We start from the raw sequence: 16,304 nt of genomic DNA, 5'->3' as shown, positions 1-16,304 counted from the left end.
TTTCCCCCTCTCTCCCCCTCTCTCCCTCTCTCTCCCTCTGTCTCCCTCTCCCTCTCCCTCCCTCTCCCTCTCCCTCTGCCTCTCCCTCTCCCTCTCCCTCTCCCTCTCCCTTTCCCCATGTCCCCTGCTCAAGCTGTCTCTCTCTCTTTCTCTCTGAAATAAAATGAAAAATTTAAAAAAATCCCTCCATTCTGACTCCTTGACCAATACTCTGTGTGGTGTAGCACAGCATGTATGTTATTAGAATGTGTGAGTATTCCAAGACTACTACATAGCACCTGGTAATGATAGACACTCCGTTAATGTTTGTTGCATCGTGAATAAATGAATCATGAGATGATTTGTAGTTAATGACCTCTCTGCCAAGTTAAAAAAGGTCATTTTTTATGATCCCAATGAAACGTTGGCATGTTAGAAACTCTGATTTTGGCCTGTTATAGGACTAAGCCAGTTGTTACAACAAATTGTTTTTTGTTATTCTTAGGATCACCTGCTGTTACCAGCTACCACCCATAACAAGACCACAAGACCAAAGATGTCAATTGTATTACCAGCAATAAACATAAATGGTAAGTTGAAGTTTTGGTTTAATAACAACATGGGATTGCTTTACTTAACCAATATTCTCTGGATTAACTAAAAGACATTTAAAATGTTTGGTTGGTCAGATATATATCCTTGCATTAATTTTGAACCATTTTCCACTGTTTTTACAAAATACTAGTTTTAAATTCCTATACTCTTTCTAAAAATAACTCTTTTAAAAAGTAAAAGATTTAATTTAAAGTTACTTTTAAAATTACTGTAGTCTTAAGAGAAAAAATTCATTCTCTTACTTACAAAATTGGAAAAGTTAGCATCTTGACTGCTCTACAGACTTCTTTTCTGTGACCTTTCTAGTGATACACATAGTATAAGAGGCCTCTGCCGGCTTCTGAGAGTGAACTTGTAAGTTGGGTTTTAGGAACTCCGAGCAGTTTCTTGTGTTATATAAATGGTGACATGATTCCCAGACCAAACATCAGAAGCCTATTTATGTTTAGTCCATAATACTGATGAATTTGATTTCGATACTGTCACGATTGCATTTTGTTTTCCTACTAGTGCTGGGTATTACTGAAAACACAAATAATGTTGTAACACCTTGGTATCATCTAAAGATGTTAAGACATCTTGCTCATAATCTAGAAAAAAGAAAAAAGAAAAGAAAAGAGCCCAGAAATCACTGTGGTCCAAAGAGAAAGTCCCATAAGGAATATACGAAGTACTAAAGAAATTTAGTAAAGGAGAGATTATTTCCAGCTGGGTTCTTCATGGAAAAGAGAAGGAGCTTACTCCCAATGCCAGCTGTCTGTTGTAAATGAGCACAGTGTATATCGTTGACTAATTGCTTTCTCTGACACATCATATTAGGGCTCTAATGAAACCGGGGGGACTGGCCATCCTTCTCAAGTCCATTTCTCGGACGTAATGGAACTACCCGTATTTTTTCTGTCTAGGAGTAGGAACCTCACAGTTTATGGGTAAGCCAAAAATGAAAAGCTCCTGGAAATAACCTGTAGTTGAGCTAGTTCACATTCTGACTGACGGTCATAGTTAAACAACCACATACAATTATTAAAAAACAAAACGAAACGAAACAAAAATCGCTGGGATTCTAGATAAATTCCAGTAAGATTTAGTCTTGGAGAAAAAGTATTAGATATTCATTGTACATTTTAAGACCGTAGAGGACTATAGAATTTCAATGAGCCGATTCCCGACCGCTTATTAGAAATGCTCAGGAGGCAGCTTTATAGATATAAAAGAAAAACTTTGCTTTGCTAATGTCTAAAAGCATTATGACATTTTCTTAGTCTTACAAAGACATTAGAACAAATTTTTAAAAAACAAACAAACCGGAACACCGAGAACCTCTCTTCCTTCAGCAAAGGCACACCTCCAAAGCTTTCATGGAGCAGTCCTACAGCTACGTCAAGAAGAACAGTACATTCCAAAGACTATGTTTACACTCGAAAGAAGATGTTTAGGAAGTAATCGTCTGTTCTTATTTCATGGGTACCTAGTTTTCTGTGCTTTGAACCATAATAGATTTAAGTTCTGGTCAGCTCATGCTCAGAAAGGCTGTTATCTAAGCTTCAAAAGACAGAATTCACGGAATCGTGTTCTGATATTATGTTCTTATGCAAGAGAATGCCCGGTGTCATTTTTATAACAGTGAGCTATCCATAGTTATTAAGCCAAAAACAATAAGATGCTGTTCCACTCTGTTTATCTTGGCCCGGGGACCAATTTTTGCAAATGAGCCTTTCATGGGTTTAAAGAATACAGTCACTTAGAGGATCATTTCCTTTTTAACCTGGCTTGGATTTCTTGGTAAATAAATTCAGTTTTTTCCTTTTTAGAGTACAGTAAACCATTTGAAAAGTTAAGATTCAAATTCAAGAGATACTGGTTGAATGTATAGCACGTGCTAAGCACCGTGTGGCGTCCTCGGGCTCCGTTCTGAGCGGTCCCTTCACTGTTTGCTCTGGGGATCCGTCTCACGTTAGAATCTGATTTTGCCTCCTCCCCTCATGTGCCTGTGAGCCTGCAGGTGGGGTGGGTGTATCCTTGCTCCCCACGGCAACTTCCACATCATCTCTCCTCCTTCTCCCCCTCAGTCCCCCTGACATCTTAAACTGTATAAAATCAGGCTTTACTCCTCTGACCCCTGTTTGTTGCCGTCCTCCCCCACCATCACCGATGACTCACCGTCACTGTTTTTGCTAGCTCTCTGTACAACTTCAGCATCCGCACAGAGGATTCATCCAGCACCCCCGCCTCTTAGGACCCAGTTCCCATCCATATGGTCATCCTCTAGACCTCATCACCATCACTGATGCACTGACTGCCCTTGAAAACCCATCTCCAAGCATCCCACTCCTCCCACTGCCCTGCGTGGCTGGGCTGGGCAGGGCAGTTCGTTCTTCCGTAGCTCGGCCGCCTCATCGGCGAAAGGAGAGATGCCTTACACCTTTATCTTCGAGTTGGCGAGAGAACGAAATGAGCGAAGGCGCTTTAAATAGCGCCTGGCTCTTCTCTGGCTCTTCTCCGCCTGGTCGCGCGTGCCCCTGGGTCACGGTCGTCGTTGTCACGCTCACCGTCACGGGAGGGGCTTCCTTCCTTTTGGATCCCGCGTCGCGGCCCCTCTCACGATTTCAGACCCTTGGCCTCTGCACCGACGCTTCCCGTCCTGCGCGGTCAGCGTCTTCTCCGCCCCATCGCTACACACAGCATGTTAATACCGCCCGGGTGTGGGGCGGCCCTCCCCCAACGCCCAGGTTCCCTGTGGCCCTTCAGAGAAACACTCTTGGAAGGGTTTGCTCATCTCTGGCTCTCTCCTCCACACTCACGTTGTGGGTTTTTTTCTGAACCGTTTTGAGACCGCGTTGCAGACACTCTTACATTTTACCCCTGAATGCTTGAATATGCATCTGCTAAGCAGGGGGTATTCTACATAAACACAGGAAAGTGACTACACTTAAAAAAAGTTTGGGGCACCTGGGTGGCTCAGTCGGTGGAGCATCCGACTTCGGCTCAGGTTATGGTCTTGCGGTTTGTGAGTTTGGGCCCCATGTCTGGCTCGCTGCTGTCAGCCCAGAGCTCCATTTCAGATCCTCTGTCCGGGGGGGGGGGGCGCCCCGTCCCTGCTTACACTCTTTCTGTCTCAAATATAAGTAAGCATTAAAAAAATAAGTTTAGGGGTGCTTGGGTGGCTCAGTCGGTGGAGCATCCCACTTGGGCTCCAGTCGTGATCTCACGGTTCATGAGTTCGAGCCTGGTGTCAGACTCTGGGCTGACGGCCCGGAGCCTGGAGCCTGCTTCAGATTCTGTGTCTCCCTCGCTCTCTGCCCCTTCCCGATTCATACTCTCATTCTCTCTCTCCCTCTCTCTCTCTCTCTCTCTCTCTCTCAAAAATAAATAAACATTAAAAAAATAAGTTTAGCGTTGATACTATACAGTTTAACATATAGTCCATTCACATTTCCAGTTTGCCCCCAAAATACTCCTTACAGCTTTTTGTGGGGAGGGATTTAGAATCCAGACACCATATATTACACCCACTTGTCACCCCTCTTTATCACCTTTTCATCTAGAACCCTTGCCTTTAAAAACAAAACTGGTCTTTCATGATGTATACACCTTTTAGAAACCAGAGTTATTAAAGTATAACGTCCATACAGTAAAAACTAACAATTTTATGTGTACAGGTTAACGAGTTTTGACAAATGTAAACGGTTGTGAAACCACCACTCAATCATGATACAAACGTTTTCCTTATTTCAGAATGTTTCCTTGTACCCCTTCGCAGTCATTCCCCTGAAGTCCGTATTTTGACATTCCTTCCTCTTGAAACGCTTCATTTTATATGCTCTCATGAAACCCTGGCTCGTCTAGTTTTCCTTCTGTGTCTCCTCAGTTAGCTCAGCCAGCTTCTCTGTGAGGACAGCACGTTTGTCTGTCATGTTATGTTTGCCAATTACAACCCGGCACCTACCACAATGTCTGGTGTGTAAGAAAATTGCAAGACGAGGCACTTTGATCTGTGCTAATTCAGGTAATGCTCACCTGCCAGCTAAGTATTATCCTCCTTTCATAGATGAAGACGGTAAAGCTCAACAAAGTAATTTGTACTGCTTGTACGGCCACTGCACCCCCGAGAGCCGAGAGCCAAGAGCCAAGAGCCGGGATTTAAATAGTGTATAGAATACATCCTGATTAATGAGTATATTGTTATTTCAGTGTTAAAGACAGATATATGAATATCAAAAATGATTGGGATTCCAGAATTTAAGGTAGATTTTTATACCACTTTATCCCTTAGTGGGTAAGGCTGTGCACATTCGGTGAGCGCAATATAATGCAGTGTGATTCGTGTGTTTTGAATTTGATAGGCTCACGCTTGTTGAATGACAGATTAATTAAGTAAGGTAAATGCTATTTGGTCATTACTTTGTGGTCACTTGAAAGATTTTACTATTTTAATTCTTCACATGATTAAAAACAGTTGGCAAGCACGGTTTTTCCAATCTTTTCAAATGTAAATGAATTTAAATGTGTACTTAGTTAACCTTTCTACCACATTGGTCGAGATTTGGAATTCACGGTAAAGAGTGAATTGAAATTATTAACCTCCTTTTCTTTTTTTTTTCTTTAATTTTTTTTTTTTTCAACGTTTATTTATTTTTGGGACAGAGAGAGACAGAGCATGAACGGGGGAGGGTCAGAGAGAGAGGGAGACACAGAATTGGAAACAGGCTCCAGGCTCTGAGCCATCAGCCCAGAGCCTGACGCGGGGCTCGAACTCACGGACCGCGAGATCGTGACCTGGCTGAAGTCGGACGCTTAACCGACTGCGCCACCCAGGCGCCCCATTAACCTCCTTTTCAATGCTTGTTGTACAAAGGAAAATGCATGCAAAAAATGGAAGGGGGCGCCTGGGTGGCTCAGTCGGTTAAGCGTCCGACTACGGCTCAGGTCGTGATCTCGCGGTCTGTGAGTTCGAGCCCCGCGTTGGGCTCTGTGCTGACAGCTCAGAGCCTGGAGCCTGTTTCAAATTCTGTGTCTCCCTCTCTCTGACCCTCCCTCCCCTGTTCATGCTGTGCCTCTCTCTGTCTCAAAAAAAAAATAAATGTCAAAAAAAAATTGAAGTACAGAACTCTCCAAGATCCATAAATTGGATTTCTTTGGCCTTATTGCGGGTATGAATTTGTATCACTTACAATCTGAAGAGTGTAAGTTATGTGCACACAGAAACGTTCGGGCACCATTTGGAAGAGCAGAGGTGTAGTGAGGACATCTCTAACATCAAAGTTTTTCATCCTGAGCAGTGTAAGGGCTTGAGAAATTTGGGGTTTTTTTGGGTTTTTTTTGTTTTTTTAAAATTTTTTTTCCAATGTTTATTTATTTTTGGGACAGAGAGAGACAGCATGAACGGGGGAGGGGCAGAGAGAGAGGGAGACACAGAATCGGAAACAGGCTCCAGGCTCTGAGCCATCAGCCCAGAGCCGGACGCGGGGCTCGAACTCCCGGACCGCGAGATCGTGACCTGGCTGAAGTCGGACGCTTAACCGACTGCGCCACCCAGGCGCCCCAGGGCTTGAGAAATTTGAATGAAAGATATTTTCCACCATTTCTGAGTGCAGAAGTTATATGTAACTTGCGAAGGAACATGAGTTGTGGGCTTGATCCCTCTCGCTGACTCAAGTGGTGCCTGAGGCTTTGGAGAGGGTGATAGAAGGCATAAAATCAAATTTTGTTGAGCCGTTGGTTTATGTCGTATCCTGGACAGGGATATTTGGGAAGAGGAATTTGCTTTTCCAATTTTGGCAAAGTAAATTAGATTCCGAAGTCAGTATCGGGTCTTAAACCATAACGTATATTGATTCTACTTTGTGGTTTTGAGCTGTGGAAAAAAGTCTATACAAGAAATAGCTAAAGAGACTAGGATATGGGTGTGAAACTCATGCCGTTTAGAAAATAGCAGTTACGTCATTCTGTTCTCTATGCCAGTTTAATTTTTGTAATTTACCTCATTTTGCAATCCCTTTCGTTACTGAATTTCCTTTGTCTCGTATGACCTTTGAAAACAGGTTAGTAAAGCTGTAAGAAAGGCTTTCTTTGAGGGAATTCTTCACACTGAAAATTATTAAAGTAAAATAAAATGCTAGGTATGCTTTAAAAACGCTTTTAAAAAATGATTGCAGATGGTTGGCAGAGCAGTGGATGATAAATTAAAGGCTATTGCTATTTTTAAAGAAAGGATTCTGGAAGTTTTCCTTATACTATAAGTCAACATTTCCTGCTTTTAAATGATTTCCACTTATGTTGTGGTAAAACTGTTCATTTCCTTCCTTTCTTTCTTTCTTTCTTCATAAGTAACTCAACAAAATAGACCATAGTAGAGATCGTGTTTTAATGGTAGCTGCTTTGTAAGTATCTTTCACAGAGAATGAACACTGCCATCAGCAAACAGGTTCCATAATTTGACCACCATTTTCACTGATTGGGTTTTACTGTTCTCCTGCCCTCTGTGTGTCATATACCTAAGTTAGTGTCATACCTAAGTAATGAAGAGAAAACTCTAACTCAGATCCTACCCTGTCCTTAGTAAGGGTTCACGTAGATGAACAAATGACTGTAAGGCTAAACTGTATGTATATTTAATCTCGAAGTAATTTCCACGTGAAGAAAATTGAGAAGAACTTACTAGCAATGAAACACCTTTTTAGTTGAAGAGGACGTAATAGAAGGGCAGGAAGAAAACCAACTAAATAAATGTGTTGGTTCTAATAATAAGAGAATGTTGATACAACTGCTTTTGATGATCACCGGTTTCATAAAACTGTGATCCCAAAGAAAATGTATTTGGAAACTGGCCTATTTAGACATGTTCTACACAAGCAGGCTAGTTATCCAAGAGAACTGTGCCTGGAAGTTGTGCCTTTTACTTTTGTAAGTCCATTTTTTTTTTTCTTAAAGGTCTGCAAATTACCTACTTTCCTAAAATACATTTGCAAGCTTGCATTTCCTTTGCAATTTATTCCATGTCAGTGTTCTATAATTGTGTCCAGACAGTTGAGTGGAGTCTTCTCTTCATACCACGTTTTAAATTTTTTAAAGATGCACAAATATCTGACTTTTGATTCACTACTGAGACCAGTAGCAAAAATTCCCACACTGAGAATTTCTACTGAGAAAGGGAGAAAAATGACACTACTCACCCGGAAAAAAGATGGTTTTCTTTCAGGGTATATCTGTAGATCTATTAATTATGTGTAACTGGCAGTAAAATGATGAGTGTTAATATTCACTATACTGGCTATGATAAACAATACCTTCATAAAGACCTAAGTTTTGACTTTAATTCCTCGGATTCAATTGGCAGTTTCCTAGTGGAAGATAATCACGTATGCGAAGCAGAATATGACTCAAATTGTCTTTAGAATGTAGGTAAAATTTGGCTCATTTCCTTAGGTCCCTTTTTAGCCATGCTAAATCACCAGCTAGGCCTAGACCAACAGTGGTGATTTAGATCAGTTCTAAACCAGAAACAACATGCTGATTAATATTTTAAGAGAAATCAGTTAAGTACCGGCTAGTTATAAATCGTAACGCATCTGGCATAGGATAAAAAATTTGAATATATGAGAGGTGATAGAATCTTGGTGACTAACCTCGCTTGGTACCTTGGAAAGCAGAACTTGAACTGGACTGGAAAGGAAACTTAGAGTAGGATAAGGAGAGGAATATGTATTTACATAAGGACTGCATTTAGCTGTAAGTAACAGAAAACCTTAACTAAGCATTGGCTTAAATAAATTGGATTCATTTTTTCTTCTATATTAAGAAGTCCACAGCAATGAACCGGTCTAGTTGCCAGTGTTGGTTCAACAATTTAAGGATGCTAGGACTAAGGTTGCCGCAGATGTCCTCAAAGTGGCTGCTGCAGCTCAAGCCATCGCATCTGTATTCCAGGCAGGAAAAAGGAGGAGGGCATGGCGTCTTTCAGGAAAGCAAACATTGTCCAGACATTTCTAGCAGACTTCACTTATGTCTCATGGGACATAAATTGGCTCACGTGCTTAGGCCTAACTTCAAGGGAGGCTCAGAAATACAATGTTTTAACCAGGCACACTGTGATCGGAAAAAAACACGTGGACTTCTCTTAGCATGGAAGAAACGGATACCGAGTGGACAGATCAGCAGCAGCTGCTTGCCGCGGCACTTCATCATGTGCTCAGTTGGGATTGAGTAAAGCGTCTGGGAGGAGACGGGAAAGAGAGGACGCGTGTTGAAGAGAGTGAGAAATAGTGTTTACTGCCTGAGACGCAGCTATATGACTGAGGCCATTAATGAGTGAAGGAAATGACTGACAGCTCTCCAACATAAAAATTACACCGTGAAAGCTCTATTAAGAGACGGCTGATCGGGCTGAGGTCTGTAAACGAAAACAAAAAGTTAGGAGGCAAGGTGAGCTGGGATGCATTGCAACAGTGTTGGGGTGAGGTTGTTAAAGGCCTGGGATGGAGAGAAAGGAAAAATGTCCCAAGACCTTGCAAAGGAAAAGTCTATTGCGCTTGGCAGCTGAAGGAGGGAGAAGGAGAAGCTGATTCCATGATTCTGGAATAGCCGTCCTGTGGCTGTTTCTTGCCACCCTCATTTCCTCTGGTTGAAGTCATCAGGGCATCCATGTTTAACTCCTCCCAAACCGTTCGGTTATCTCCACTTGGCATAGCCTCTTCTGAGCCCTCTTGTACAAAGGCAGTCTGAAAGTAGATGTGGGGAATGGGAAAAAGAAGGTGAATGCTGGACCTGCCTTTCTGTACTTGAATGCCTCTCACTTTTGTTGAGCATGATGTTGCTTTGAAGATTTACTGGCAGTTGCACAGGTAAATTTTTTTTCAGGAGTAGTATGTCTTTTCTGTATTTGATTTGCTAATAAACTTTTTAATCTGTGGGAACGTTTGCGAGTCTCCAGAGATTTACATCGGATCGGCTTGCACTGCGCCTTCTCGGATATTCGTACTTCTTTTCTTTCTTCACCCAGAGGGGCCAGTTCCCGAGACCCCCGCACCTAGCCGACCTTCCGAGTCCCATCAATTTTCACTGAGGCCACTTTCCCTCTGTCTCCCTTGCGGCGAAAATCTGTTTCTACTCAAACAGATGGTTTAGCTTTTGACTAATAAAAACTAGAGATCAGCATCTATTTGAGCCAGCAAAAAGTTGGTTTGAGCTTCCTACTACTGACTGTTCAAAATCTGAATCATTTCTTTATTTTAAGATATTGAGGTCCACAGATTGCATTTTTCTTTGTGCTGGAACATCAAGGGTCTTACTGTAGTGTATCGGAAGATTGAACCATCTCACATCATCTCCAGTTTCTGTCTTTCCGAAGAACTGCTTAAGCTCAGGGCTCAAGTCCTCGGTTTTCTCTTCTACCATGATAGCAGCTGGAAACAGTAGGGGTCCTGACTTTCTGTGGAGCATGACAGATCATTTCTTTGTTATTTAAGACACAGCTGGGGACGGATGCTAGCCAGCATCATGTCAGGGATATGCGTGTCACAGACGCTGTCATTCTGTCCACATTGGAGAATGCTCCTTTTCTTGCACTTTTACAAGTAAAGGTTAAAGCATCCTCAGAAATCTAGGTTTTCCTGAATCTAGAATGTTGCAGCTGACAATACGGATACGGATCGTTAAAACTTTTGCTTTGGGAATCTTGAGCGAATCAGACAAGGATTGCCTTTGGACTTAACCGAATATCCGTAGAGATATTTTCTTCCACATTTATTACAGAGTTTACGATCTGAGACAATCGCGTGCCTTAAACGTAAGATTTAGATTAAATAATGAGGCAAATGTGAACCGTAGAATAGTTTGTTGCTAGGAGCGGAGTTGTTAGGAGGACCGTACTGTTATTTTGAGGATGTCTAAAGCCCATCGCTTTGTTTTCATCCTGTTTACCATACAGGACGGGACCTTGTGGGAAATGTGGTCCACTTGGTATCACTACAGTGGAGATTAGGACAAGGAGAGACTCATTAATATTCATGTTGTCCAGCCATGAAGTACCCGGGTTAAAAGGCATCCAGGGTACAGTCATCCAGGGTAACTCCCTTCCGGTGTTAGGATTTTCTCCTGCAACACTTTGCTCCGTGGCCAGCCACTTTAGATACGGTCCCCTCCGAGGATGCAGACTGCCTGCTTTAAATAGCTCTGGCGATTTGGAGATTGTTCCTCTTCTGTCTCTTCCTTTCTGTACCTACAAATCCACAGGATTATATATAAAACTAGTCTTTCTTCCACACGACAGACCTTCAGCCACTTGTAGTCCGCAGATTTCCTCTGAGGCTTCAGACACCAAGGCCTTCGAGTTGTCAGAAGCTGCTCTTGTGACCTGGGTTCAGGGTGTCTCAGTCCTGGGTGGGTTCAGGTTTCCCACCTCTGAAGGAGGGCTGTGAATCCTGAACATAATGGAGTATCCCCAAAGTCTGTGGACTGTATTTCATTTGGGGACAACAAAGTGTTTTTCCCGGTTACATTGTGGGTTTGGTCCGTCCTAGTCCGTGGCTCCTTTCACGTATATTACCACCAACCCGTGTCTCTTCCATTTTGGTTGCTGATTTTGATTTTGGGGCCATTTTTTATCCTGATTTAACGTCTTTCTGATAAAGTTTTTTTTTTTTTTTTTTTTTTTCTTAAATCCTTTAAACATACCGGGAAAGCTTTTCTGAGCCCACAGAACGGGTTTGGTGCCCCTCCCCCACCTCCACTGCCCCGAATACTCTGAACTCTTTATTTGTGTAACATTCATATTATTTATCATCAGTAGCTTATTGTCTAACTTCACTGCTAAACTGTAGGCTCTTCAAGGTTAGGGACCCTATTTGTTCAATGTTTTTCGTTAGTCCTAGTGCCTCCTGAAAAACATGTGCCTAACACACAGTAGGTGCTCATCAAAATGGGTTGGATTGAGTTAAATGTGTACAGCCTGTCATTGGTATCTAGGAAACGATACCATTTCTTCATACCAGGTACTGCCATTTGTATCCAAGAAAAAAAATTTAATTAAATAAACAAATTCACATTCACAGGGTGATCTTTGAACTGAATCCTGAAGGATTCATAGGATCGGCCAAGTGTGTGGGACGTTCTGGGAACAGTGGATATCAGAGAAAGAAAACTAGTTAGCCTGCATGGGAGATTAAAGTAGGATTTAAGCGGGGCGCCTGGGTGGCGCAGTCGGTTAAGCGTCCGACTTCTGCCAGGTCACGATCTCACGGTCCGTGAGTTTGAGCCCCGCGTCGGGCTCTGGGCTGGTGGCTCAGAGCCTGGAGCCTGTTTCCGATTCTGTGTCTCCCTCTCTCTCTGCCCCTCCCCCGTTCATGCTCTGTCTCTCTCTGTCCCCAAAAATAAATAAACGTGGAAAAAAATAAAATAAAATAAAGTAGGATTTAAGTGCCTGGGCCTTGAAGTGCAGAGGAAGCCAGAGAGGCCAGCAGGGTTCGGTTCCCAAAGGCCTGTAGGACAAGATGTGGAGTTTTGGGTAATAGGGATCTACCAAAAGATTTTGGGCAGAGGAGAGGCACTAGTAGAATCGTGTTTCAGATACTTCCCTGACAGCAAGGATGGATTGGGGGGGCGGAGGTGATACTTTTACAGAAGCAACAGTTAGAAAGTTACAGTCATCTAGGCAAGAAACAGCAGTTTGAACACACACACAGATTACGTCACAGTTTCTGGGGGCCAGGGATGTGGGAGCAGCTCAGCGGGGTGCGTGTGGCTCTAGGTCCCTCGTGGGGTTATAGTCAGGCTGTGGGTAGAGCCGAAGGTTTGACGGGGGCTGACGGATCTGTTCCCAAGCTCACTCAACTGTCGGCAGCCCGCTTCAGCTCCTCACCACGAGGGCCTCTTCCTGGGGCTTCCCCCAGAGCAACTGATCCGTGATCCAAGAGGGCAAGAGAGTGAGAGAATGAGAGAGCTCCTCAAACAGAAGCCAGTCCTTTAAACCTGGTCTCGGAAGTGACACGCCGTCTCTTCCCCACAGACTATAGATTACACGGACGGAACCTGGCACGTTGGAGGAGGGGCTGCACTGGGGTGCGAACACCTCGAGGTGGGGCTTAGGGGCGGAGGGAGCATCTTAGGCCGCTTACCATGCTGGCTTGTCACAGGGTACAGAGAGTGAGTCCAGAAGTCGGGAATATTGTGGGGGTTTTATGGAGACAAAAGGACAGAATACCTCACCTCAAATCTAGCCTGTTCATCGTTTCTCCCAGCTCATTACTGCCTAGTGCACTTGCTTGACTGGAAGGTCAGATCATGGAGCCCCCACTGTGAATGTATAATAAGGGTTAGTGTGCCATCATGGCTTCGCTTCCTGAGCTCTGATAATCTGGTTCCACGTTTGTTTTATAGCGTAACGCGGCTGTCGTTCAGGTTCACACATAGCCATCACATGGCACTCTGCTACGTAATGCACAGATTTTGGAGGTACCCTACCATGTGATTTATGCCTTCAGAGAGCTCATAATCTCACTGGGAAGCAGGACCTACGTAGATCAGAGAGAATCTCAGAGCTGGAAGCCTGAGACAACAGGCAGGAGGGGGATTATGGAAGGCAGGAGACAGCAGCCTCCTGACACGGGTAAGAAAACAGGTGGAGGCAAATGACTGAGGGGCTGTGACCCAAAGCCAGGTCTTTACATCCCCCCCCCCCCCACCCCCGGCACAGCTCGTGAGTTAAATGTGAAAGGTAATGTTTTTCCTACCACAAGGACATTCTTGGAAAGCAGAAACATTTTTATATTTGAAGCAAAATGACCTAGTATTTGATGTGGGGAAAGGCAAGGCGTGTCTTAGAAGACGTTTCTGTCTTTTGTTAGAAAACCACCTCACTCCGTCATGATCACTGTGTGGCTTGGGGCTGAATTATCATACATGGGTATACACAAAATAATTCACGGTGCCACATACCTTACAGTGTTGAAAGCAGGGACCACCCTAATTGACAGTGAGATCTTTACATAAACTTTCCCGTGTGTGTGTTAAGTTTATTTATTTTTGAAGGGGAGAGAGATAGTGTGAGTTGGGGGTAGAAGCAGAGAAAGACAGAGACACAGAATTGGAAGCAGGCCTCAGACTCTGAGCTGTCAGCACAGAGCCGGATGCGGGGCTCAAACTCACAAACTGTGAGATCATGACCTGAGCTGAAGTTGGACGCCTAACTGACTGAGCCACCCAGGCACCCCAGACTCTCCCATTTTAAAGTAATAAATATCCATGGTTAAATAATGTAAAAATTATAGTGCAAAATTATGAGTAAAGACAGTATGCAAACATGAGCTATGTGGTTAGAATGAGAGTAGAAATAAAGAAAATAAAGCATTTACAAGATCTACTCAGTATATATCTACCACAGCTTAAAATATCTTGGAGGGTTTTTTCCTTCCAAAACAAAATGCTTTTTAATCGTCCGTCGTCTATATCACTAAATAGTTTAAGTTGCAAATTCAGGTTTAGTTCCTCTGTTTTGAGCACCCACCATGTGTGTTAAGCATATCGTGGGGTTCTTTGACATACATAATTGCATTTGGTCCCCAAAAGGCTTCATGACAATTTGATCCCTGTTTCGCAGCTGTAGTGGCTATGAAATTCGGGGAACCATCAGTGAACTTTCTGAATAGTCTTTTGCCGTCAGTTTCCTGTGGCCCCAGCACTGGCTCCTGTCGGCCTTGCCCTCAAGCACAGTTTGCGACTAGTGAAGACAGGAGAATTGAATACGAGTTTATGCTCCCATAATTCCAGAGTAACAGCTGCTGCGTTTATGTTCCAGTCATCTATAAATATTTTAATATTAAGCACATAATTTGGCGTGCTGGCCAACCAAAAGATGACATATTTATATTCTTAAAAGATAGACGCACTCACCCAAGAGTTCCCTGGAATTTCCATGGTAAACTGAGAAGACTTTTTCACCACTATCTTAAAATGGAAACAGTAGGAAGCTTCAGCTTCCTTGCCCTCCTAAGTTTACCTAATTAAAGCGCTGTTTAAGAAATTCATTCCATCCAAGTTTAGTGGACATTGATTTCAAAGTTTGCTGGCTTTTTCCATGGTACTTAAACATACTTCTTCCCCCCATTTTCTAGGAAATAAATGTTAGTCATTTCCCTAAACTAGCTTGTCCCAGACCAATAGATCAGTTCCACGTTCAAAATAAAACATACCACTTTGTAGTAAAATTAAGCAGTCTGTCTTCTCACGAATGAAGTTACTGTCTGCATTTGTATAGATGTGGCCCTGTGTTTTCCCAGGAAAACAGGCCTGCAGTGAGACTAAAATAGCTAGTAAAGTGCCTTTAGAAGGACTAGGCTGTGAGGCGCCTGGGTGGCTCAGTCAGTTAAGCATCCAACTCTTGATTTCAGCTCAGGTCATGATCTCACAGTTCATGAGTTTGAGCCCCACATTGGGCTCTGTGCTGACGGCATGGAGGCTGGCTGCTTGGGATTCTCTCTCCCTCTCTCTGCTTCTGTCTATCTCTCAAAATAAATGAACTTTAAAAAAAAAAATGGAATAGGCTGTGAACATTAAAAATCTCTTGCTCCCTCAGTTGAGTTCAGTTAATCATGTTCTTCTCATACATTCTAGCAAACGTACTGTCCTGTTAGTGCTGTCTTCTCTCTCTCATCCCACAGAGCCTCATTAAGCGTACAGTTAATAAGTACTACTTTGTAAATAGCCAGTTTGATTCCACATTTATGAAGAACCTACTAAATGTTAGATGGCATTTTATGAGCAGATACTATTTAATATGAAAATTATACATTAGGCCCCTGCCCTAGGTAAGCTCACAATATAATAGAGCTTTTTTTTTTTTTTTTTTAACTTTTTACTGCTTTTATGTGTAAGTTTTCTTTAGTTTCAAATAACGGGGTATTTAAGCAGAATTTGATAACATAAGCAGAATTTCTAGGAGAGTCAGAGGAATAGACTTCGAGGTTTGTTAAGCAAAAACAGAGCCCCAAATTACCCCACAGAGCGTGCACCACTGATAACACAGATTCCAAATTCTGCTTCCAGAACCAGTGCCATGGGTGACTCTTGAAACCAGATGCTACTGCTTCCAGTACCCCCCCCACCCCCCCACCCCAGAGGAGTTTCATAGCCATGGCTTCTATTTGGTCTAGAGCCTGGTGCCTTTGGTTGGCATTGCCTAGGTCACATGCCCACACCCTCGTTACAGGGAAGTCTGGGAACTGAAGTATCTGGTACTGTGCTGGAAAAACCTATAGCCCTCCTCTCCTGTGTCTTCCTCCTTTACTCCTCCACACGGAATAATCAGGACACTTGTGGCCACCATTTTGGGGAGGCGGTCCCCTTACCAAGCAGTTCTCCATGACACCAGCTGAATGTCCTACAGTTTAGCTCAGTTCTACCTGGAGATTGCACCCGATCCCTGGGTTGAAGGGCTCCATTCCATAAGATTGCTCCCACCTCACTTCAAATGCCAATCACAGGTAGGTCCCCAGATTACCCAAAACTTCTGTCCAAGTTGGCTATAAATCAAGGGTTCTCTTGACCCCTTTCTCAGGTTCCATGAATTTGCTAGAGCAGCTCACAGACCCAGGGAAACACATTTATGAGTTTATGAAAGGATGTGATAAAGGATACAGATGAACAGCTAGATGAAGAGATATAGAGTGAGGTCTGGGAGGGTCCCAAATGCAGGAACTTTTGTCCCCGTGGAGTTGGGG

General features: G+C 43.2%; 1 protein-coding gene across 4 annotated transcripts in view; it reads left to right on the top strand.

Annotated features, from left to right (window-relative positions):
- The window catches only part of ATF6 (activating transcription factor 6), a 209,274-nt gene that overhangs the window by 153,400 nt on the left and 39,570 nt on the right, over nt 1-16,304 (top strand). For all 4 annotated transcript variants that reach the window (XM_040460897.1, XM_040460896.1, XM_040460898.1 and 1 more), the window contains exon 15: nt 485-569. In XM_040460897.1, coding sequence (XP_040316831.1) covers nt 485-569 — 85 coding nt within the window. The remainder of the gene's footprint in view (nt 1-484; nt 570-16,304) is intronic.

Source organism: Herpailurus yagouaroundi, unplaced genomic scaffold (genome assembly GCF_014898765.1).
Source record: "Herpailurus yagouaroundi ecotype Mexico unplaced genomic scaffold, PumYag 253, whole genome shotgun sequence".
Taxonomy (NCBI): Eukaryota; Metazoa; Chordata; class Mammalia; order Carnivora; family Felidae; genus Herpailurus; species Herpailurus yagouaroundi.
The sequence above is the reverse complement of the archived record's forward strand: the minus strand, read 5'-3'. Positions and strand labels throughout refer to the sequence as shown.